Source organism: Semicossyphus pulcher, unplaced genomic scaffold (genome assembly GCF_022749685.1).
Source record: "Semicossyphus pulcher isolate SPU_LCO1_2020_fin unplaced genomic scaffold, fSemPul1.0.p SCAF_12, whole genome shotgun sequence".
NCBI classification, from domain to species: domain Eukaryota; kingdom Metazoa; phylum Chordata; class Actinopteri; order Labriformes; family Labridae; genus Semicossyphus; species Semicossyphus pulcher.
Genome location: NW_027211626.1, coordinates 30,991,472 through 31,017,552, shown reverse-complemented (window position 1 = coordinate 31,017,552; position 26,081 = coordinate 30,991,472). Strand labels below are relative to the sequence as shown.

The window sequence follows — 26,081 nt, the reverse complement described above, 5'->3', positions numbered from 1 at the left end:
ATTTTTTATGTAGAAGTTATTATACAATTTTGAGGTTTACAATTCTAACACTCAGAATCCCACTTTGTCTCCCTTAAACAAGGTTTATCGAGGAAAACAACTTATTTACAGCACATCCTTCTTATTGTGTTGTGTAATGGCAGGTCATGTCTGCACTGCCCGGCTATGCACCCTTAGCAATAAATCATTCTTTTGTTCTTAACTGCTGTGCTCCGAGATAAGGCACTTTTACGTCAATGAGGAAACAAGAACTAGACATTTGAATTACTGGTTGACAAATTTATGGTGGACCATGAAAATAATTTAACTATTCCAATCTCAAATTTCCATTATAGAATAGCACCTTTAGCGCTTTAAAGGTTTAACTGACTTAGTCCAACAAAATACTTCAACGTCATTAGAGATATCAGGAGGCCATATGATCCACCACTGTTCATTGTTAGAGACCCACCGCTACAGATTTAAATGGTAATCATCAGCTACTTGAATGATGGCACAAGCCATCGCAAATTAAGGGAGACTGTTTGCAAGATCCTGCCACGGCTTCAGAAAGCAAGCAAAATTAAACTCTATTGTGTGGTAATGGCTGTGTGTAATCGCTCTGTTTTGAGCCGCTGAAGCATGAACGGCCATAGCAGGACCCAAACTCTATCTGCAAGGTAAAGACAGCTACAGCAGTACATTATTTGTACTGTCCAATTGCTAATACACAATTCATATTTAATACCTTGGATTTGATTTAGGTAATTTATTTATTTAATCAGGTGTTGGTTTTAGATCATTCTATGTAAGTCTTTTTGGTTTTATCTGCAAAAATATAACAACCATAAATAAATACAAAGATAAGTGCGTAATGGCAATGAGGCAGAGGTTATTGGTGACACTGCAATGATGCGCTTCACTGATGTAGTCACATGCAGCTAGTGGGTGAATAAAGGAATACAATTGAAAAATATAATCAACATGCAATTACATGATTTGCCTAATAGAAGCACATTACTGGATGATTTGCTAATCAATGGCATGGAAAGACATTTCCAGCAAATTATTAGGTTAGTATGTGGAATTATAGAGGCCCCCACTAATGAATAAAGTTACTTAAATTTTGAGTGATATTCTTGTCATTTCAGTTATTCACTACCAGTTTGAAGGAGAGTTGTAAAGGAATCTCTACACTTCTTTAGTATGATTTGGTGTCTGCTGATTTACTTCTACTTTACAAAATACATTGATACCATGCAGGGGCAGAATTTTGATTTCAAAGGTGGGGGGGGGGGACACAGTCGAAAAAGTGCAGAATAAAACCGCTCAACCCATTACTTAAACTGAATTAATTTAATTAATTAATTAAAACTCTTTCCAGGTTTAGATTTCTCGTAACTGATAAACGGTTACATTTTAAACAGTGTAGCAGCAGTGCATGTCCACTCCTTAACAGGAAAGCCAGTGAGAGAGGGAGAAGTCACAGATTTGTTTAGCAGTGAATTGGGAATTAATGCGTCTCACACTCACACTCTTTTTTTGAAAGAAATGTCCTCCAACCTTGGTAATTTGGGGGATTTGGACATTGCTAACATTGTAAGATTATAGCACTGACCAAAATAAGGTGAATTGTGAATGGTTAAGTTAAAACTGTCCATGCATTAAAGGCTACTTTTACGTCAATGTTTTGTTCGTACAACACCGACCACTACATAACCTTTGTGTCTTTTAACTGGGTTTCAATCTCAAGACTACAAAAGCTCCAGCAAAGGACTAGCAGCTCCGCCCTCAACTAAGCTGATGTCATCCACTCTATATAATCAACACTCTAGCACTGCCTTCACTTCTCTGCTTCACTTTCCTCTCTGATCTAAAACCAGCAATTAATACAGAAAAACGCAGGCATCCAACAGCATGAAGTGTCTGAACAACCGGGCTGACAGCCACCTGACAGGACAGGTGGAGTGCAAGCTAGAAGGCATAGGCATACGGGCCTGGGTAAACCAGGGCTTCTGCAGCACCCCACCGCCTCTAACCCAATCTGGCAGCACAATCTACAACCCTCAGCACCTCTTACAGGACTCTATGGACAGCATGTACAGAAGGGACACCCCTAGCGCATTTCAAGAGGGACCACCATCTCCTGACCTAAGCCCGGTGAAGAAACGAAAAGGCTGCTGCTTTTTTATCAAAGGTAGGAATCCAACTACATATCTACTATGTCATTTGAACAACTAGTTTAATGACTATAGATGACACCTCAACAAGATCTTGACAAAAACATTTATCTCACTGAAGACTTTGTTTGGTACTGGGTCAGTTTGGGTCTGTAAAATCAATTGACATGCCTCAATATTTTCCTGTGGATGATGCTGTTGGTTAATCAATTTTACTCTTTTATGGAATATTAGCTCCCATATTTCAACCTATAGTCCATTTTATATGCCCTCTGATGAAAGTTATTTAAACAGTCTCAACTTTATGTATCATAATAACATAAATGGTATCTTTTGCTTTAATTTGTCTTAGGCTTGTGGGGCACAACATTGACTGAAAACACCTCAAACAACCGAGAACTGTTTGTCCGAACCACACTACGGGAGTTACTGGTCTATCTCTTGTTTCTGGTGGATATATGTCTCTGTAGGTATTTCCATATATGTATGAAATACTGCAGGTATTTCATTTTAAACTTGCAATATCAAAGAATATTCCTGGCACTTGTGGTAGTCTCCAAATGTAATCAAAAATGATGGTCAGTACACTGGTCGAACTGTGTTTTTTTGTTTGTTTGTTTGTCTGAGTACAGAACCGTACAGGATAGTGTTTTATATAACATGAACTTGGATACTTTGAGGAACACTGTGAAACAAAACAAACTTACCACTCTCCCTGATTTATTATACATTTTATGAAACCTGCTGAACTGTATTGAAAGCAACTGAAAAGGATTTCCAAATACTGGTTTTGCAAATGTATGATTTTACATGTAAATGACCCCAAATGTGACAGAAGGGATAAAAAGAATTGAAAGTATTTTCAATCAAAGGAATGACATATTTTGTTGCTGATTCTGTTTTCATTTATCGTATGGCAATTTGAGTATATTTCAGTCGACTTTTGTTTTAAGTATTGCTGATTATTTATTAAAGTGTTAATAATTTGGCAGGCTTTATAGTGCACTTCGGACTGTTGATGTACCAACAAAAGCTTCCTCCCTGCTTACCACAAATGCCCTCCCTATCCCTGTGCCTGAAAGCCATTGTCTAACTGAGCATTGGGATTGAAAGGGACATGGCAACTGCTCTTTTGCCTTTTAGCGATAAGAGCATTTGGTCTCATCCATTGTTGCTTTGTCAGGGTTAGATTTACATGTTTGATGAGGCTATTTGTGTCAGGCTGACGTTCTCGCTCAACAAACAAATCATGGCCCCTTATCTGGATCTATTCGACTGCAGTGACATAAACACAACCACACAAGTCCTCAATGAGGCCTTGCTTGTCTGCTTCTGAGTTGTGTTATCTTGGACTGTTGAATGGAACAACATTTAGAGGCAGATGGCAATAAATAAACAATGTGATCATGTTGTATTTCAGTGACATATGGTATGACCAGCTCTAGCACATTCTACTACACTAAAGCCATGACTGACCTGTTTGTGAATACAGCCGGTGAAAGTGGAGTTAGGTTTCAGTCCATTAGCACCATGGCCGACTTCTGGACTGTGAGTTTTCCTCCACATTAATTTCCTCCATGTTCACTATAGTGAGAAATAACTGATACATGTGAAATCACAATGTGATTTTTTTCTGTGTGCAAATCAAACTGTATCTTCCCTCTTTTTATATGAACAGTATACCCAAGGCCCGTTACTCGATGGCCTCTACTGGACTAAATGGTACAATAACCAGTCCTTGGACAGCGGAGACCAGTCCTTTATCTACTATGAGAACATGCTGCTGGGAGTCCCCAGAATGAGACAGGTCAAGATCATGAACAACTCCTGCCAAGTCCACAGTGGCTTCCAGGATGAGATAACAGGATGCTTTGATGTTTACAATGAAAAGAAGGAGGATGACCTTAGCTTTGGTCTCTTCAATGGCACTGCGTAAGCCTCCATTTTTTTTTCTTTTATGAGGTTACTTTGGATATATGGTTTGAAAAAAGAACAACTGCAAAATTGTCTTCCTCCTCTGCAGCTGGACCTATCACACAGAGAACAAAATTAAAGGTTCCTCTCACTGGGGCTTGCTGACCACATACAGTGGAGCAGGATACTATCAAGACCTGAGTCGGACCAAAGAGGAGAGCGCAATCTTACTAAGGGAACTGGTAGACAATCTGTGGCTTGACAGAGGAACCAGAGCCGCCTTTGTCGACTTTTCAACTTACAATGCAAACATTAACATGTTCTGTGTCATCAGGTAAATATTAACATTGAATTTACCCATTGGTTTGGACCCATCCATTAGGTGATCAAATTTGTATCTGCTTCTTTCAGGTTATTGGTTGAGTTCCCAGCAACTGGTGGAGCAATCCCTTCCTACCAGATAAGAACAGTCAGACTGATTCGATACATCACCCATTGGGATTACTTTATCCTCGGCTGCGAGTTAGTCTTCTGTTTATTCATTTTCTACTATGTTGTTGAGGAGATTCTTGAGCTGCAAATACACACATTCTCCTATTTCAAAAGCATCTGGAACATACTAGATATTGTTGTCATCATGGTAAGAAAACATTCTTTTTCGAATGAAACATCCTTTCTCTAACTTTACGTGGCATCACAGAAGTAAAATATTCTCCTTCCCAGCTTGCCATCATTGCCATTGTGTTCAATATATTCCGAACTATCAAAGTGGACAACTTGCTTGGCAAACTTCTGGAACAACCTGATATCTATGCTGATTTTGAGTTTCTGGCTTTCTGGCAAACACAGTACAACAACATGAATGCAGTCAACTTGTTCTTTGCGTGGATCAAGGTAAAGTACTGGCATCCCTAACACACCAAATTTGTTTCAACAGTTCAAAGACTGTTTCCTTTCCCCTTGCCCTTCAGGTTTTCAAATACGTCAGTTTTAATAAGACCATGACTCAGCTGTCCTCCACACTGGGTCGATGTGCTAAAGATATCTTGGGCTTCGCCATCATGTTCTTCATTGTGTTCTTCGCCTATGCTCAACTTGGATATTTGCTCTTTGGGACAGAGGTTGACTCTTTCAGCACCTTCATCAAGTGCATGTAAGAGATGTCAACATTGGCTTAGGAGTATAAATACTTAGATAAGATGATTGAGAATAAATGAATCAATCCTTTTCCTTTTTCGTACAGCTTCACACAGTTCAGGATAATTCTTGGAGACTTTGATTACGATGCTATCGACCGTGCTAACAGAGTTCTTGGACCATTCTACTTTGTCACCTATGTGTTCTTTGTTTTCTTTATTCTACTGGTAAGTATCTTTCACACAAGATGTCTTATTTTAAAAGGTGAGCTTCCTCACAATAAGTGTTCATGCAGCTCTGCTGCCAGTCCCTATAGTTTTGGCCATTGGTGTTATTGTAATTATTTTTAGGTGCTGGGTGGTTTATAATCAGCCATGGATTCTTACAAAAATTGGTTTGCATGATCTAGGGGCATGATTCAATTGTTGCCTCCCTGAAACCTATTCAATCCAGCAGTCAATCAAGAAAAAAATATGCAACAAATTAACATTGGTAACCTAGAGTTAGTTTAGAATTCATTCATTCTATATTTTTCCAGAATAAACAGTAAAAGTAAAAGAATAAACATAAAAGTCTTTATTATATAATTATACTGAAATTGACACAGCCAGTGGAAACTAGATAAAAAGGAGTTTTAAACCGTTAAGACTTTAAGACCTTTATTTCCATGCATGAAAATAAACAAAATAACCTGGGTGCACAAATGAAAAGCATGAGGTCCGCCGTCTCATTCAGGCAGACAGTGTGTGAAACTGTTGAATCGACCTGCCCATCTCTCCTTACTCAACATGATCACGACAAGGTGTTTATGCAAAGGCTGTGAGTTCGAGGCCTACATGATGCCGAGATGCACTTAATGGCTCAGTAATTGTGCTGTGTGAATTACAAATATGACTTATGGTTATTTATTCTTATTATTCTGATTATGTTGGGTATGGACAGAGTTCTGTAGGTGGACCCTTCTGTATTTCTCATTAGTTTTCCTCCACTTCTTTTTCTTCCTCATCCAAAAAATGCCTGGCCTTGAATAACTTAAGCACAGCAGCTATCATTTTTTTTAATGTTTCTGTTCCTTAGAACATGTTTCTGGCCATCATAAATGACACATATTCTGAGGTTAAGGAGGAGCTCTCAACACAAAAAGATGAGCTACAGATTACTGACATCATCAAACAGGTAAAGGCGCGGTGAATAATGTTAAAACAGATACAACTGCGGATATATTTTACAAGTGTTGCTAATTAAATTATTTTCTCTTGTAATTCAGAGCTATATGAAGACATTTTCAAAGTTGAAACTTAAAAAGGAGAAAATATCAGATGTTCAGAAAGCACTAGGATCTGGATCTGGAGAAATTGAATTCAAGGACTTCAGAGAAACTCTAAAAGAGTAAGTGAAAAATATCGAAAAGAAGAACATGTTCTTACATAATCCTCACCTCACTCATCTGATGATCTTATAGGATGGGACATGCTGATCATGAAATTTCTGCAGCGTTCTCACGGTTTGACCATGATGGTAATCAAATTCTTGACAAGGTTGAACAAGAGAGGATGAAAATCGAGCTGGAGGGAAAAAGGGTTTGTATTATAATCTATACGGTTTGACTTAACGTAGAGGAAAAATATAATGGCTTCATGTAATCTCATACAATTTATTTTACTTGTTTCTTATTAAGGTTGACTAGAAATTAAATACAAAGAAAATGTTATGTTATCTCTTTTTTTTTCAGGATGCTCTTTGTGCTGAACTTAACAATCTTGGAATTAATTATCGAAAGGAATTACTTGAGAAGCCTCCTGTAACATCCAGTGAGGAGAAGAACCACTCAGTTCATACCTTTGTAGACCAGGAGAAGTTTTTTAGGTCGGAAAAGATTTTATCTTTTAATGTATGAAATTTCTTGAAGACAGAAAAGAAATTATTGTCATTACAATGGATGTTAACCACTGAATTACTTTTCTCTCACCATGAAAGACTCGTCCAACAAGTTCTCCACCTAGAAAGCTCGGTTGCAGGGATCACATCCAGGATTCAGATGATAATGGAGAAACTGGGATTACAACAGAAAGCTGAAGGGAATGAAACAGCAGGGAAATGGCTTGTGACCAATAATGATGTGAACATGGTAAAGATATTCCTAAATATTGCTGTGTACAACAAATGTTTTATTCCACTTCCATTTACAGAAAGCCTTTTAAGCTCATTGAGATACACTTCAAAGTATAGTGAAGCTATGTAACTGGGTTGTTAATAACACAAAAGGGGCTGTTATACAATTTAAAGAAAATGTTTACATTGTACTTTACATTTCAGAAAATTTGATAACACTACACTTGTTGTTCATATAATTAATAAATGTTTTGTTTTTTTTATTTACCCAATCCAGATTGATGAAGTTGCCTTAGATGGGAGTGTCCTGGTTGGTTTGGATAGAGTGTCATCAAGGAGAGGCTGCACCAACACCATATATGACTGTCATATGTGATTAACCCCTGTGAAACTGAAAAATAGGAGGTTGAATAAATCACAAACCAACAATATTTTGTGTTTGACAACTTTCCAATGTTCAGAGTCTGTTCCATGGAAAAAATGTTCAGGAGGAAAGAAACATTTAGTCAAATGAACAATAAACTACTGTCAGAAATATTTAGAATATTTAACCCTTTGCTTCCGTTATAGCCATTCATTTCAAGGAAATATATGTACATACTGTATAAAGCAATTATTAGAATGATTTGCGTATGTGACAGCACTTCAGCTGATATATCAAACTGATTAGAGATTTAGCACAGACATGTACAATATACATAATAGAAGGGTTGTGTAGTATAAATATATGTAAAATTAGTTTAGAAAAACAAAGTTATAGTATATAAGAAAATATTAGACAATGTTTAGGGCACCAATATCTGAATGCCTGTTTTTGTCATGTTTATGAATGTTCAAATTCAATTAAAGTGAATTATACTATATACAGTTTTTTTTGTTTATTTGTATATGATGGTTAACTAATGATTTGAGAATAATTAACTTTTTCCACCTCTTGAGCTAACAAGACCGCATGCTGTAACATAGCAAACAAGCAAAGGATGACACCGTCCAGAGGTCTTCATTAAAGAGGCATTATCACAGTGAACTGTTTTTTACTTGGTCCTCTTAAGTAAGGTTTCATACTTCCAAATTACTCCAAACAACAAGGGTAATAGGGTTTTGATGCAAATGTATAGAAATATGGATCATATTTGAATGTTGCTAAGTGCTACTCATGGTGATTCATGTTGGGTCTCTCTCTAAATAACAAAATGTATGGTTGAGACCTTCTCTTTAATTAAAGTGTCTCGAGATAACTTTGGTTATGATCTGGCGCTATACAAATAAAATTTGATATGATTTGTATTAAACATTGCATATTGAACAACTTTACAAACAGTAAATGGAGTGTACTTTTCTAGTCTTCTGACCACTCAAAGCTGCTTTTACACTACGTCACATTCACACACTCATTCACACACTGATGGCAAAGGCCTAAGTGTCAATCGCCAATCAGATCTATGCCCATTCATAGTGTCTTGTCCGAGGGCATGTGGCTATAGCAGTCAGGGATCGAACACCCAACTCTCCGATAGAGAGACAACCAACTCTACCACTTAGCCACAGCCGCCCCCAAACAAACAGAACCTCATTTTAATAATTGTTGAAAGCTGATACTTGGTCTGTTTGAATAACTGAAGCCACAGTCTATGAATTTATAAATGTATTGAACAGGTTTAATGTTTTTTTTATTTGATATAACCTCATGAGTTTTTCTATTTAAATGAAAAATTGATGACATCCTTTACTATATCACATGAGTTCTGTTGCTCAACTTGGATTAATTATCGTTATAAAAGTAAACCAATACATTCAATAATTTAAGCAACTCAACAGAACATGTCATTAGTGTGGAATTCAAGCTAATACACTTGCATATGAAATCCACAGTCTGAATGAATGAAAATTTGTAACAGAGCCTCAAAAATTACCAATGTTTGAATTTTCTGAAATGTCCATTAAAACTTTGAGAATTTACATCACTGAAATGATAGCATTTAATTTAATATCACTCTCCCAACAATATGTTGAATACTTACGAGAGGTTTATATGTACACTCTGAGCCAACATGTCATGTCATAGAACATTGTTACATGACCCTTAATAAAAAAAACAAAAAACAAACATGAAGTAATATATAAATATCAAGTTTGATGGCTAGTGCAAGAGCAAAAAGGACTGAGCTCACAAAGAGTGTAATACAGTGTACAGAATGACACATACTCAAATAAAATTCAAATATTTGTCACAATTTGGCAGTAATTTTCTCAATAGTTTACCTTGAATATAGGCAAATATTCAGCCAATACTGACAGAATTTAAGAGCAGAAAAAGTGCCAGCCAATTTATAGTAACCCTAAAACCTTGGACAATTTGTCTCAACACAAGTGATGGAGGTACAGCATGTTGGATGACCTAAATGGGATGCAGTAAGAATGGTTTTGCATATACATTGTGTTTAAGGTTTTTAGCAAAAAAAAAACTCAAATACATTAGAAAGAAAGATGTCAAAAAGATGAAATAAGGAAATAAACATTTAAAGATCCCCTCGATTCAGAAATGTGACTTCCTTATGTTTATATTCCCTAAAATGTCTTGACTCAACCATACTGACTTGTATCTATGCAGTTTGTCACCAAAGAGGTGTTTCCACATTCCTCTACTTGAGGGGTTGAGCTGCTCATGGTCCTTAAGTTTGAGGTTCAAACATATCCAAGACAAGCTAGCATTGATAAATATTAAATTCAAAAGCCAATCACTTTCTAATAAACAAGTACTGGCAAAGCGAGCTCGTTCACTAGGCATCCTAACCTAAGAAGGGGTGGTGGGTGGACCACGAGGCTTGATCCAGAATTTCTGAATAGGTGATGAAGAGTGTGCTTCCAGACTTTAAATTTAAACATGGTTTGCATACATAAAAGGTTAAAAACACAGTATTTTAACATACTTTAACTTTGTGTGGAGGGATGGCCTTAAAGCGCCTGTGAGGAGTTTTTTGCTGGTTATGAAACAGACTGAAATACATTCTGATTACTCTATATGACCTACAAAAGCAAACCAGACAATCAGTGACAAGATTTATTATATCTTTATTGTTATTTTAAGTGCCTGAAACCGCAGGTGGGGGGTTGGTGTCAGACGAAGCGATTATCTGCATGCTGCCTTTGTTTACATTTTCCAGGGCAAAGTGAGTCATACATATGACATATGACTGTTAAAGAAAGCAGGATGACATTTTTTTGTAAAAAAACACCACTTAAGCATGTACAGGACAAAATCAGGAGAGAGAAGAGGTTAGGCTTTGTCCACAGGGGACGCCAAAATCAACACAAACTGAAAGTCCCTGTAGTAGGTAACATTATTAAAACTAACTTTTGGTCGTATTTGCTCACTTTAAACATGCAGTAGTACATGAGAGATAATCTGTGAAAAAAATCATGTTCCTGCTTCTACTACTGCTCCTTATGGCATTTGCAAGAACCCAACGCGAACCACAACAACCAATCCGGACCGAGCAGTCTCTCAGACTGCTATCAATCACACGCTGCGCATGTTCTCAACTTCAGTGTTACTGCTTAGTCGGCACTGTTGTTTTTTCCACAGTCTGTTAGCAAACTAAGTGCTGGTGGTTTTGCCAAATAGAATTTGCTGTAGTGTTGGTGGTGTAATACAGCGGCTGCAGTTGTTGTCATTCCACGTTTTTACCAGTGTGTCCGCCATGTTGTATACCTGGCTTCTTCAGTTGCTGTGATTACTAGCATGCGCGCGCATGACAGCCTCCTCTGTGGGGAGTGCTTTGGAGGCAAGACTAAGCACTGCGGAGAAAGAGGAGGGACCTGGAGGTTGTAATCTTTTAAATTTTGAAGGAAAGCCCGCTCTCTTCTCCATCTTACCAACTGCAGCTTTAAGATTCAATATCTTTCTAGGGAACCAGCCCCAGAAACAGCAAACAGAGTCTGTTACCTTTACAAAGTTCTGGGATTAAGTTGTTTTTACAATAGATTCTATATATAGTGAGTAGATGCCAAAGCCTTCCCTGTCAGACACAGGATTATAAATAACTGATAGAATTGTTATTTCTAACAATTAGTGTGGAAAAGCTGCAAAAACCCTTAGTCACAGTCTGGGTAAGGTTTTCATGGGCCAAGCATTCAGAGGATTACAATGTCCTTTAACATTTACCTAGAAGAAGATGTTTGGTATGCCTTTACTTCAGAGGCCTGAGAGCAAAAGTTTGATAACAGAACTATGATTTTTGCTTAAAACATAACTTGTTAAACTGGTTGTTCAGCGATAAAGGCTTTGTGAATATGCCACCTGCTCTTCTTTTACCCCAGCAGCTTTTCAGAAGAAAGAAAGCTTTGTGGTCTAAAAGAGTTCTTCAAAATCCCCTTGGCATTAAACCTTAGTAAGGCCAAGTCACTGTGTTTGGTAGCCAGTCATGCTGTTGTTTGTCAGGTTGGACAAGGCTGGACCGGGCAGGGCTGCAGCCTGGGTTGATGGTGATCCAAAGCCTCCTGTCCAGGCTGGTGACTCTGACTGCCTGTAAAGGCCCCAGAAATAAGAATAATTGTCACTGAGTCCAAAAATCAGTTGTATTGTAGACATTTAAGAGAAAGTGTTTTACAGTTAAAGAGCTGTTGAAGTACCATCCATCACAATTTAAAAGCATTAAATCACCATTTTGTAAGTCTTCTGTCCCCTACCACTAAGAGTCAAAATATATCTGTTTTTCCATCAAAAAGCTACCTGCAACAGAATCCTTGAATGTTTAAGTTAAAGGTGAGCTCAGTGAACAAGTACCAGAGATGACGTATTTAGGAATTAATTTAGATTCTCAGTTAAATTTTAAGTCATGCTAAAAAGATTTGTAAAATGATTAAGGCTAACCTTACCTGTTTTAAGATAATAAGACATTGAATTTAGAAACAGCATGGCACAGTCTGATGTCATCCAATGATATTCTCACATCTGTCCTATGGTTTGGCTGCCTGGTCTCAGGCTAACCAGTCTGTAATTAAATCTACAGAGTGTCTTTATAATTGGGCCTTGAAAATCTTGGACAAAAAAACAATTAAGGTACCACCATTGCCTCATTTTAAGCTTTGCAAACTTTATTGATTTCCATTATGTAAAGCTTGTGTTTAAACGTTTAAATGGACTTGCTCCTGAAGCTCTTTGTGAAAACATCAAGAGATTACAGAGATTTAGCAGATCCACCAGGGCAGCTTTAAGTGGCAATTGTAAGCTGCCATTCTGCAAAACATGTTTTGCTCATACAGCTTTTTCGGTGAAAGTAACAAACAAGTCTTGGAACTTGCTACCTGATCACTTGAAATTTGCTGCAAACTTCACCACTTATAAAAGAGCTACCAAATCCTGGTTTATTCAACAACAAACCTGCACTCATGCCTAGCTTTTAAATGCAATGTTTTCACGAGTGCTTAATTGTATCTTGTTGTATTTAATGTATTTTCTTTTTCACTTTTCTGTTACTAACCTCTCAGTTTCTTAAAAGCCCTTCCCAAGAAAGGTGTTGCAAACTAGCAGATGCTATGAACACTAGGATACTTGCATTGGAGTGGCTGTTTGTCAATGTATATTGTAACTGGCCCTATCAAATAAAAGGTAAATAAATAACAATGTAGTTATACAAAAGGTATATTAATTAATTGAGTACCTACTACTGTATAAAACTCACTCTACTCCAAATCCTTGCTGGTTCCACATCTGGCTGTACGTGCTGTAGGAGGGAACTTGCCACCCATTGGTCAGACATTGCCCATACTGCTGTTGTGGATTCCCATAGAGTTGGTTCCACTGCTCCCACTGACTGTACTCAACCTGAGTTGCACAAAAAGCAAAAAGTTTATCATTGTCCTAATGCCTATTGCCCCATTAAGTGTTACTTCTATCAGGAACGACAATATAACAAATTATGCAAGAAAGGGGTCCAAATAAGTTATTTGCTATCTTCAAAAGAAAATTTCATCCTGATTTTCCACTCTGTTTTGTCAGGATTTACAATAATGTATCATAACCTTCAAAATGTTGACAGTTTTATTAGAGCGACACAATGAGGTTAAGATGCTGACATCACAGCAACATCCCTGGCTCTGTGAAATCCTTTGTTGCATTCTTCCCATTTCTTACTTTAATTTCTGTTATCTTTCTGCAGTCAACTTAAGAATGCCAATAAAAAAAAATGTTCTTTAACATTATCAGGTACATTTTCTCTACCTGCTGTGAATTTTTAGCCATTTCGGGAGATTCTTTGCCCCAGAAGCACTTGACTACATGACCTTCAATGGCTGTGCCATTGACTGAAACAATGGCGTGGGCAGCACTGTCGTGGGAGGAAAACCTTTAAAGAAAACAACAGCAATCAAATATATCAAACAGGAACTCTATCAGGCAAATCAGGAAATACACAGTATTAATACTTTGAGCTAACAGATCCTTATATAGCAGTGACGCAAGGACAAACATAACAGAAAAGACCACAAACACTGAGTCAAATTGATTGGCCTGTCATCGACTCATGCAATGTGCTTCTGTTGACATCTAGTGGCCAAATACAGCAATGACCTGAGGCCCTACCTAATGAAGGAGTATCCTTTGTCTGGGAAAACTCTTATTTCCATTATTTGACCAAACAGTGAGAAGGTCTGTCGCATGAGGTGTTCTGAAAGAATGAAGCATAAAGAAGGTTCATGTGGTTAGATCTGAAGCTGTTTTAGGAAAGTTTAATAGTAAGTAATAGGATTGTAATTTCAGAGTGACTAAGAGCTATAACAATGCATCTATGAAGATCTTGAAACATGCCTGATAGTCCTGACTGGATCCCTCCACAGTAAACGGTACAGTTCTGGGGACTAGACCGATTCACAACATCATCGAACCTCAGCTGCTTTGAGTCATCTGAAATAAAAAACAAAAAACATTTGTATGGTAATGTTCATCTCTTTATAATAAAAGTATACTAAACAGTTAAAATGAATCAGTCAATACTGTGATTTATTACATATATGATTAATAAACTCCAGTATTTGTTGTCTTTTATCAAATAAGATTAATCAAAGCTAAAAATACAAGCTTAGTCTAGTAAGGTAAGGTCCATCAAGTTATAATCTGGAAGAATTTCAGGAAATAACAGATTTTTTATTAAGTCACTATACAAAGCTGAAGAAATATGGTGTCGACTGGCCAGCTCAACATATGTCCTTAAATTCACTTGTATGTACAGAAGCGTATTGTTCTTGTCTGGCCTCTGCTAGCATTGCAAGTCTCCTTACACATTTAACCATGACCAAACCAAAAATTTGATGGCTTGACTAACAGGAACTGATATCTGGGAAGAGAGATCAAGTGCAGTTGAAAACCCCACCTGCAAATACTGTGAAGACTGTATCTTTAAGGTAGGGCCCTGTGTAGAAAAAACACAGACAGAATCTGTGATTTAGGGAAATCGAATCAACTGTCAAATATGGTATATCACAGAATTTTCTGTGAATTTTCCTTTTTTTTTTTTTAACAGCACATAAGCCAAATTAACTAAAAAAACACAATGTTCTAGTGTCATTTATAAGCACCGTGCTTTTGTTTTCTTGTGGTTTGATTCCGGCTCCTGCAGTCCACATGTCATAGTGCCCTTGGCCAAGTAACTGAACCCCAAATTGCTCCCGAATACTTGCCATCAGCGTACGAGTGTGTGAGAATGCTATTAGCTAATAACTGATGGGCAGCCTGGCACTTTGCATAGCAGCCTAATTGTAATGTGTGTGAAACAGTGAATGCTGGTATGTAGTGTTAAAGCACTTTGATTGCTCGGAAGACTGGAAAAAGCAAAGTCCATTTACCATTTACACGTGTGCTCAGCAAATAAGTCTCGGTAACGATGAAGTCTCGCACTGAAATCTCGTGCAGGACCGTAGTTGTTGCAGGAAGAAGGAGAGAGTGAGAGAAGATGATGACCCAAGATGATGACGAAGAGGGAGAGAGGATCTTCAGCCATGACAATCTTTTAGATGGCACTGAGCAACGCTTTCTGTACTCCAACACAACAAACGGCACTTCTCCCTCTTCGTCTTCTCTCACTCCTCTCTCTTTCTTGCTGCAAAAACTACCACTTGGTTACAGAAAACAACAGAGAGCATAAGGTAAAGTAGCATGGCTGCCACAGTGTTGTCAGACACTTATAACGATCTGAGCCTGTCAGTAGCAAAAACAAGCACTTTTAGTGGCTGTATATTGGCGTATGCCCCCTGCCCTGTTAGTTACACTGTATCTCATTTCGCGACTGCCGGCCAATGCTCCCTCCCTGAATACTGGATCGATTTCAATAATTGTTGTCTCCACTAGTCACTTACACAAAAACATGGGAAAATAGGGTCCAAGTTATCCTTTAAGTACATAAAAACAAAGAAAGAACTAAGAAATAACCTAAATAATAAATAAACTAAATGAACTACTTATAATCTTCGATAAATAAGAAATCTGCAAATTGAAAAAAAATATTGATTTAAAGAGTTGATGAAATGGTAAGGTAAGAATATATATGTTTAAAATCTTTCTGTAGCAACCTGTTTTTTTAAGGAAAAAATGTTAATTGTTAAACCTGAGATAGGCAACAATCTTGAAAGTTTTGTCAATCAGTTTTTCAGCCAATTTGATTCAGCTTCAAGGCTTGCAACTTTAGTTCATGTTTACTCTCACAGCTCTTTTACTTGTGGGGCCCTAACTCACAAACTAACGGGGTATGCTTCTGCTTATGTGACCACATATCTATATTACTGATGCAAAATATACTGTAAAATATTGGAACACGGTATTAACTTTAGATAATAACCCCCCCTGTCACAGTGTGAGAAGTATTTATCGTGTCATTTTAGCCTTTTTGGTTTGAAGCGCGTGGCGCTGAGGAAGGCAAGGGAGGAGTCAGTCAAACAGCCCACAATCCTGCTGGCCCATTCAGACCAAATTCTACCTGGCAAAATATACTAGCGTGGTGTGGCTGGTAGCAGAGGATGCAGAAAATAATGTGTTGGGTTGTAAACATTAGCTCGTTTTACACAACCTGTTCAAGGCAGGACTATTAAGCTTTTCTTCCACCTGGCTGTTCTGTGTAAAAATTACTGAGACGGAAGGATGGGGGAAGTCGTTCCGCCATTAAGCCAGCAGCAGAGGTTGTGAGGTCAAACCACTTCTATGTAACTGGGTGGGCCAGAACGGTGTAAGTATGCGAGACCAGCACTACGTCTCTTCTGCTCCAGCAACAAAGATAAGTGTGTAAAATCACAGATTGAGACAGCAATATGAGCAAAATGTTTGGTCCAGTGTAGAAAGACAAAGTTGGAGTAATGGCAGCGCTTCATTACGATGCTGTTGCAAAACCTCTGTATAAAAAGGGCTATAAATTGGGATAGTCAACAGTCCCCACAGTTGTAGATACTGTGAGCACAAAGACGTCAGCTCTAGCAATAAAGTATATAACTTAATGAAAAAATAATAAACGGCAGCTGAATGAAACAAGCGTGTTTCAGCCCAAGGCTTTCATCAGCGTTTCACAAACGAATGTGGGTGTGACACCTTTTTAAACAATCAACACCAGGTGACTTGCCAAAGAATAATTAAACATAAATGGTACAAAGACATACAACATAAAAACATTCCAACACAAAATGTATGTGTTGACTGTAAGGAAAATAATTTCTTTTGCAAGAGATTTTTAGGGCCCGAGCACCGACGGGTGCGAGGACCCTATTGTAACGCAAGGAATTCCTATCGCATTTTTGGAGGCTGAAATGTGCTCGGAGCCTCATGAAACTGTTCACCCGCGTCAAGTCTGGCGAGTAATTTTATATTTTATGGGCCTCTGGCATTAGATCGCCAAAATAGCTCCATAGCGCCGCCTAGAAAATTTCAAAAAGGGCTCCCCATAGAGGTTACTTTCACCTACATGTATGAAATTTGGTATGCATTTTTACCATGTCAAAAATCCTCTTGCACCATACCTCAAACCCAACAGGAAGTCAGCCATTTTAGTTTCAATGTCAAAATAAGGCCTGTTTTTGGCCATTTACAGGGTCCATACTAAAACAAACTCCTCCTAGGGACTTCATCCCATCCTCTTCAAATTCGGTCAGTGTATTGACAAGACAATGATGACTAAAAGTTATCAAAAGTCAAAGGGGTGTGGCCTTGGTGGAGGGTCAAAGTTTGATGTTTTTCGGCATCTTGCCAAAACACAGAAAAATTCACTTTATTCTCATATACAATGTTCTAAATCCTCAAATTTTGGTCAGGAAAGCCTTAAGACCTTGATTAAGGCTTGTAATTTTTCCACTGCAAATATAACATTTGCCATGAAATTCAGGCTGTGATAACTCGGCTGTCCTTCATCATATCAGCACCAAATTTCATGTGCTTGATAAGAGTCCCAGCCTGAACACATCTATACATAACACAACAGGCACAGTGCCACCTACTGGCAACAGGAAGTCACTTTTACATGTCCAGTTCCTATGAGGTCGGTCGTAATCCCTTCAGAATTGGTCACAAACATCCCAAGACCTTTGCCATGCTCCATTTCGAAACTAACAAGTCTATGTCCAACGTCCCTTGCCATGGAGACGCGCTGTCCGCCACAAACAGGAAGTTCATTTTTCAAGGGCTTAAAATGCTTATACAGCCAAGAAACTGGGTACACATGTCCCCAGTAGGGAAGGTTTATGCAGGTTTTGTTAGTGAGCATGGCTAAGCGGCTCAGTGGCACCCCTACAATATTAAAAAAATACAGCACCCGCAGCATTTTGAACCTAGACTTATGAAATCGAGTATACATGGTACACAATGGTAAATGGACTGTACTTATATAGCGCTTTCCAAGTCAAAGCTGCTTTTACACTACATGTCACATTCACCCATTCACACACACATTCACACACTGATGGCAGAGGCTGCTATGTGAAGTGCCCCACTGTCAATCAGTTATCACATCCATACCCGTTGGCTATGCCAATTTGGGGTTCAGTGTCTATCACTGAGTCACAGCTGCCCAGCAATGTATGATGTATGATGCCTAGACCTACAACCCATATTCCACCAGTCCACCATTTTGAATTTTGTTGTCAAAAAACTGTATTTTGCGCCATTTCCAGGGGTCATACTTTAACGAAGTCCTCTTAGGGCTTTCATCCGATCCACCTCAAATTTGTCCAGTATACAGAGGAGACATTAACAATTAAAAGTTATCAAAAACATACACAACTCAAATGGCGTGGCCATGGCGGCTTGTCAAAGTTCCATGTCTTGTCATGAAACACAAAGTTTCTGTAAGTCAATCATGTTGTGTCCAAACTGCTTAACAATTTACAGCCATTTTCACAGTTTTCGGTCTGTAAAATACACTGTGGCTGTCGTACATTTTGTCTGCTTAACATAGAATTTAAAGTTTCCAGCACTTGACATCGTCTCCAATTGAGAGTCGTTTCCCCTGTTCTGTCTATGATCATCACAACATGGCTGCTGGTTGCTCTGTGACTGCAACACACCCTGACATGTACAGAAGTGCGAGGGCCCGTTCATTGCCGCTTGCAGCTTTAATTTTCTTTTGTAATTCATTTCTTGTAAAGATATTTTTTGGTGATGCTTCAATGATCAGCTGTATTCCATTATTATTATTATTATCCCAAGCAAAGTGGAGGCAAATAGTAAATTCATGACCAAATGTTTCTTGTCCTGTTCCAGGGAGAAATGAAAGTCAAATTCAGTTTGTCAGTGCAAGGAGAAAAGCTTGAATTCTACCAAATACGTAAAATCCTCTTCGTGGTTGTATGGTGGGTGTGGAAGGCCTTTAAAAAAAAAAAACCTACTGTCCTGGGTACTCTTAGGACCTGCCGGTTTACGTGTTGCCCAGTTGGTCCTGATTTGGCGGCCTCCAAGCCACTGTCCCCCCATGTAAATGATGGCATTCTCTGCATCCTATAAATCAAAATCAAAACAGTTAACCTGGCTGGACTGAATGAATGTGTACAGTTTATTAGAAAAAATATAAAAATATATTGCATTTTTTAATTTAAGCAATATTTAAACTGTTGTTAATTCACTGATGAAACTATGGTTACAATAAATTAGAAAATAAACTATGTTTTTTTTGTATTATTATTTTTGTATTTGTATTTTTTATGTAAATGGATTTGTTAAGTTAATAAACAGAAAATAACACACTCCAAAGGTCATACTTTGGACTTAATCTGTTGCTCTGGTCTCACCCCCCTCAACAGCACCTCCGACGAACTCCATATAACAGACCACTTCCTCCTCACATTCAACGCTGCACTCTGCCTATCTGCAATCAAATCTCCACGTCTCATCTCATTCAGGAATCTGAAGGGCATCAACGTTGACACTCTCTGCTCTAAAATTGACAATATTGCAATCCCGGGCCAGCTCTCCAACCCTGATGATCTCACAGCGCTTTACAACAATAGTCTACACAGCATACTCAACTCTCTTGCCCCTCTGAAAACCCGGTCAGTCTCCTTCTCATCCACTGCCCCCTGGTACACCCCTGAACTCCGGTCATTGAAAGCACAAGGTCGCCAACTTGAACGGCTCTACAAAAAAACTGGTCTCACCATTCACAAAGACATTTACAAGGGTCATATTCTTCTCTACAAGGACTCCATTGCTCACCGTAAATCTGATTATTACTCCGGTCTCATCCTCTCCAATGAAGGAAACACCAAATCACTATTCTCACTGCTCAATAGAATCCTCCAGCCTCCCCACTCCATCACTCACACCCCCCTTCACTGGTTCCGCTCCTACCTCACAGGCCGCACTCAGTTCATTCAGCTTAATTCCTTCACATCTGTCCCCTCCCCAGTCACTACAGGTGTGCCCCAGGGCTCTTTCCTGGGGCCCCTCCTCTTCATCACTTACCTCCTCCCCCCTCGGCCATATCCTCCGCAAATCTAACATTAATTTCCACTGCTTCGCGGATGACACCCAGCTCTTCCTCTCCTGCAAACCAAATTCCACACTCCCACCCCCTTCCCTCTCCTCCTGTTTTTCTGAAATAAAATCCTGGTTCACCTCAAACATTTTAAAATTAAACAGCAATAAAACTGAAATCCTACTCATCAGCACCAAATCCACCCTATCTAAAGTTTACAGTTTCTCACTCTCCATAGACAGCGCCTCAGTTTCCCCCTCCCCTCAGGTTAAGAGTCTGGGTGTCAACCTCGACAGTACTCTATCTTTCCAATCCCACATCAATAACGTCACCAGGTCCGCTTACTTCCACTTACGTAATATCAACTGTCGGCTCTGGAAATCTCTCCCACCTGACCTCCGAAATTGTACCACCCTCCCCATCTTTAAAACTAAACTCAAAACTCATCTGTTCCGCCTCACCTACTCTCCCTAAGTCTCAGCACTGTCCCTCACCCACTCTTAATGTATTTTATCTGGTTTGTTATTACTCTTGTTGGTGTTTTTACTCGTTTGTGTTTTCTTGTTTGTACAGCGACCTTGAGTGTCCTGTTCTAAATAAAATGTATTATTATTATTATTATTATTATTATTATTATTTTTACAATACAAATAACCTCCGGTTTGTGTTCATGCACTGGAGTCTTACCAGTTTGTTGTGGAAGGACACAAATCCATACCCCTTTGATTTGCCTGTTGTCATATCCTTCACAACACGGGCATCCCTGGAGGTAAAAGTGTAAACATCTTCAGTACACTTTCTAGTTTAAATGCCTCAAACATTAAGGAAACACTCAAAACACACTGAAATGTGTACGCTGTTCTTAGTCCTACATTACATAAACTATCATGACCTTGTATTAAGTGCTAAGTACAAATACATGCAGCCTATTATAGTATTGTTTTTAAGTAATTTCAGATGCATAAAAGGATCCTTGCCAATAGAGCACCACTTCATGTTCAGTCTTCTCAACAGGCGGCTATTGATTTAAATTCACAAAAGGAACAGACTGAATGGATTACCATGCATTCTTAAATCTGCAGTTGGTGCTCTACCTACACATAGAAATATATACAATATATGGAAAGAGAAAAAGGAATTAAAAAGTCATACATGGCTTGTTAACAGATTTCGTTTTTTTTCCTGGTCAATTCTTTACCACCAATATGGAGTATGGAGTTTGGATAGCTGCAAATTTTGAGAAATTGACATTTTTAGAAAATTTTAAAAAGGATAATGGCACTACAAACAACACTATGCAAGTAAAATTAGACAATTAAAACATTGTTTTAGAGGAATACATTGAGTATTGGAATTTTTTAATCTAAGCTAGATCAACAAATCTACATATACAGACATATGAAAAGAATGGAATAAATAGAGAAAAAAACTACATCTGAGTCTCCAGAGTGCACAGTTCCTTGCTGTTAGCCTTCAAGTTCCTGTCCAATCCTATGAGCATTTCTGTAAAATAACCAAAGTGCTATTACTTTACTGAAACTCACAACTAAAAGCTGTTCAGTTACATACACACAGCTGACATACACCTTACTTAACACACCCTAATATGCAAAGAAAGTAGAAATAGGCTAAAATCTGATACTGAGGTCATAAAAACAGAGACACAAAACACAGAGCACAAGTAAGTAAGAAAGTAAAGTGATTAAGAATTGTCTAAATAATGGACTTAAATTAGGATTTTCTGCAAGAGTGTTTTATAAATCAATGTTGGGGGTGTGAGATACAGTCCGTTCTGATATTTATTTTCATGCTTTACCTAAAATTATATATGTCCACTATCAATTATTTTTAAAGGCATAGATAATTTTTGCATTCATTTGCAAAACAATCGAAAATAGTAGCATACATCTCTACAGATACTTAATCAGAAGTCTAGGCCTACCTAGACCTAGACCATGCTTCCATTTGGGTGAAAACAAACACTGAGAAAAGGCTAGCAGTATATTAAAAAACACAAGTAACACTGTAAAAAAAATATTTAAAAAGCTATCATTGTACCACTGTCACTGGATTTTCACAAATATATTTATATTTTCAAATTACATCTCATATACATATATATATTGCCAAAAATGGTTGTATTTGCAAGCTCTACACAACATCCACCTAGGAAAAAGCATGAGTGGATCTGAATTCGATCTTACTAAAGCAAAAACATACATCGTCTAATTCTCCCGTCAGAGCTCTGACATGCACTCATTTAGTAATTTATTAATAAACCACATCATTATCCATGTAAGACTTTGTTTTGTGCTGACCTTAGACACCAGGTTGCCATCATACCGGGACATATTAGTCAAGCTCTTTTTCTCTCAAATTACACATTATGACAAAGATATGTTTTTTATCAGTGAAAATCAAACTCATATAACACTGTTAAAAAAAACACAATGTCAGGGTATGACACATTCAGTCACAAGTCCAGTCTGATGGAGGCAGACTGAAAGGACACCCAAGTAGGCCTATAAGTCCTATATTTTTCTGATTCTGATGTATCTTTATCACATTTCCATTAAGGTTAATACCCATTTTGTAAGTATGGTCATGGATGGTTGTTAGAGCAGAAGATTATTACAAAGTATCTTCCCAAACATTAACTAGCTACAGAGAAATTAGTATGTTTGTATTGTAGCTTTCAAATCATTGCACTGCACTTATAAAGGAATTGCCCTTAAAAGTGAAAACTTACGAGATTTTCCCAAAAGGTGCAAATGCAGCCTTGACATCCTCAGTGGTTATCTCAGGGCTCAGGTCACCCACAAAAACATGGAAGTGATCTAAAACAAAACCAAGGATAAACAAACAACATAACAAATACAATTACTATGCTCTGGTAAACTTTGAATTCTGGAAATTAGAAAACCAATAGGTGAACACTTACTGTATGTGTCTTTCTTCTGGAACTTTCCACTTGGAGTGGTGGCCCAATTTACTTTGACCTCCTGAAAAGCGAATGTTTACAGAAAGATTTGAAAACAATGGCCTGACTTTATGAGAACACCAGAAACAGACATTTTCTTCACGAGGAACAATTGGATGCATGACCTCACTTTCAATTTCAGAACAGAGAAATTGTTATACCTTTCCCAATATCTTCCTCCCGTTCATGGCTGCAAGGGCTGAAGCAGCATCTCTGTGTTCAAGGAATTCCACAAAACAATAGGGATCATTGCTTGTATGCTGCAAGGGACAAGGTGAAACAGAAGTTTAAAGGATGGTTCCACTCTTTGTAAACAACTGTGATGTGACAGCAACAGTCTAACAAGAAAGCAATTTTCTTAAAGTTGGCTGCTTAACCTTACCTCTGTGATCATTTTACAGCTTTTGCAAGGCCCTATCTGGGTGAACAGTTGCAGAATCAAAATTTCTGTTACATCCTTCGAAAGGTTTCCCACATATCTGAAAGGAAAAAAAGGAGGTTCCTTTTGTGAACGATGAGTTGATAAAGATAATGAAACTTCTTCGGGAAAAAACTGACGAACCAAATGCTTATTGTAGGTATTAACGTTACCTTATGATAAGAGATGGTATTTTATCTTGCCGTGTATTGCTATAAAGGCCTACGTTAACACTTACTTATCTGACTAAACTTCAAGCTGGCCCAAACTTATAAATGATTAACGTTAACGTTTTGAGATTACATGCACGCATGAAATTAGTCTGTTTTAACCATGTTACCTAACCAGACATTTGTGAAGCATTACTTTTTACCGACGTTAACGATAGCATATGACGCTAAAAATACTTACAGAGTTTTAGGGTGGCTTTCGTCTTCCATGGCCGATGCCGATGCACAGCAGGGCAATAAACGTTAGTAACTACCTAGTTAGCTATCGCTTACATTAACTGACTCGAGTGTACGTGGTTATCTACAGCAGTTAGCTAACTAGCTTAGAAGCTACCTGATCGGGTCACAAGACATACGTCACGCTGGGAGAAAACAGGCTGCTTCTCAGGTCTCTTAAGGCCTTTCTCATTTCTCTATGGCTGCTTCCCAAGTCTCTTAAATTGCATCCACGTTTCCTTCACTTGCGTCTTTCACTTGCGTCTAAGTCCCTCCCACCAGAGATGCCTGGAGAGACGCGAGGAAACCAAGAGAGGAGAGAGGAAACGAGGGAATGTTTTTAAAGAGACATGAGACGTCCTTTCCGATGATGCGTCATGTGCTGCGACGTCCGTTTGCGATGATCGCGTCAGCTTATCACCGCTGGATCAGCTGTCAGTCTGCTTTAACAGCTGTTTGTGTCTGTACACATGTGCCCTGTATTAATTCTAATAAAATACACAGTAACAGTGTTTTCTCTCTGTAACCTGTTACCTGTGTAACAAACACCTGCACATGAAGAACAGGCTGCAGTCTGTGTTCCTGCTGCAGAGCCCTACGGACACTTCTTACCAGCACTACCTTTATATTATTTGTTCATTATTTACATTTTTGATCACAGATAATCTGATCTGAATTAATTATTTAATAAGCCCAAATACTGTCTGTTCATGAACTATGAAAATGATTTATTAGGCTAAAAGTTTTAGGATAAACAGAAATCACGTCATGCTGATCAAACCCGACCTCATTGATGATCAGTCTCACACGTGACTGAATAAAAAGTGTTACCTGCAACACGCTCACACAAATAAGAGGTAAATGTATTATTATCCTCAAGCAAAATTACGTGGCACCAACAATCATGCCTGCAGATATTAACTGTCCAGTGTCCGTTTTATGCACGCACGTGAGCATACAGCCGTGTGATCCAGCAGCAACAATAAGTAGATTTACAGCGTAACAGCCGACCTTCTTTGATGGTCAGCACACAGAACTTTGCATCTGTCCGAACTGTCCGGACCTGACGGCGTGTCTGCAGATTGAGATAATGAATGAGTTACCTGCTGTGCCTCGCGCGTAAATGTTATGTTTTGTTTCTGCTCAAAAACAGTCAATACATTGACAATACGCTATGGAAACTTAAAATAAAAAGTCCAGGCCTACACCAGTCCTTATAATGTAGGAGACGGTTTGTCTGCTGGTTTTGATGACGAAATAGCAACATGTGGACATGCTGTGGGTTAGTCTGGTGCGCACTCTGTTAAATGTGAGACACGCCATGGAGAATACCTGCTCAGACGGAACAGATGTCCCAGGAGCAGAGATATGCAACAAAGCTTTGTTTTTTTTGTTTTTTTGTAACTGTTTAACTTCTCGTTTATATATTAAAAAAAGACAACATTCTATTTAACCGCTTAAATTAACCAGTTCAAATTGTTAACTGACGGTTAAGGGTTAACTGGTTGCAGTGCACATCTCTACAACTTATGAATACAAAAGCAACACTTACATTTGTGTAGTCCTGCTCCCGCAGTGGTTTGTATCTTCCAGCTGTGTTTCACGCCTCTTTTTACGTAACAGGTGCCGAAAAGACTTCTGTAAAGGATACACCAGTGTATCGATTTCCAGGTCACAGGCAGGAGGGCCGAGGAGCGAGGAGCCGAGGAGGCACAAAATTGAGAAATGAGAAAGGCCTCTAGTCTCTCGTGATGATCCACTTCCTGCCTTCTGTGTGGATTATCGTGTTTCCTTGTGGCTCCCCGTGTTTCTCCAGTTCCTTTCCTTTTGAATTATTTGTTACCCTGTATCCCACATTTTGTTCTGCCTTTTGGTTTCCTGCTTTGTCCTGAATGAAGAGTATTTGAGTTGCATTGTGGATTCAGCCCTTTTGGTCTTTTTGTTTCATTTATTAAATCATCCAAGTCATCCAAA

General features: G+C 38.4%; 2 protein-coding genes across 6 annotated transcripts; one reads left to right on the top strand and one right to left on the bottom strand.

Moving 5' to 3' along the window:
* Nucleotides 1-1,896: 1,896 nt before the first annotated feature.
* pkd2l1 (polycystic kidney disease 2-like 1) lies at nt 1,897-8,066 on the top strand. The gene is made up of 15 exons (XM_069658907.1): nt 1,897-2,176; nt 2,512-2,625; nt 3,580-3,707; nt 3,838-4,091; nt 4,183-4,407; nt 4,485-4,713; nt 4,797-4,967; nt 5,045-5,226; nt 5,317-5,437; nt 6,288-6,386; nt 6,478-6,599; nt 6,673-6,790; nt 6,943-7,076; nt 7,188-7,338; nt 7,600-8,066. The coding sequence occupies exons 1-15, from the start codon at nt 1,897-1,899 to the stop codon at nt 7,696-7,698; spliced, it is 2,427 nt and encodes an 808-aa protein (XP_069515008.1). The 3' UTR covers nt 7,699-8,066.
* Nucleotides 8,067-9,011: 945 nt separating this feature from the next.
* On the bottom strand, nt 9,012-24,381 carry tial1 (TIA1 cytotoxic granule-associated RNA binding protein-like 1). 5 transcript variants are annotated; one of them, XM_069658191.1, is made up of 13 exons: nt 24,073-24,381; nt 23,626-23,722; nt 23,405-23,503; nt 23,205-23,265; nt 23,013-23,100; nt 20,951-21,026; nt 19,179-19,287; nt 14,693-14,731; nt 14,131-14,226; nt 13,906-13,990; nt 13,546-13,669; nt 13,007-13,149; nt 9,012-11,848 (listed from the first exon to the last, which is right to left on the bottom strand). In XM_069658191.1, exons 1-13 carry the CDS (start codon nt 24,099-24,101, stop codon nt 11,725-11,727), a joined length of 1,170 nt encoding a protein of 389 aa, XP_069514292.1. In that variant the 5' UTR covers nt 24,102-24,381; the 3' UTR covers nt 9,012-11,724. The 5 variants fall into 5 exon arrangements, with proteins under 5 accessions (XP_069514292.1, XP_069514293.1, XP_069514294.1 ...); XM_069658193.1 differs by having other exon boundaries at nt 11,762-11,848; nt 12,990-13,149; XM_069658194.1 differs by having other exon boundaries at nt 11,795-11,848; nt 12,986-13,149.
* Nucleotides 24,382-26,081: the final 1,700 nt, after the last annotated feature.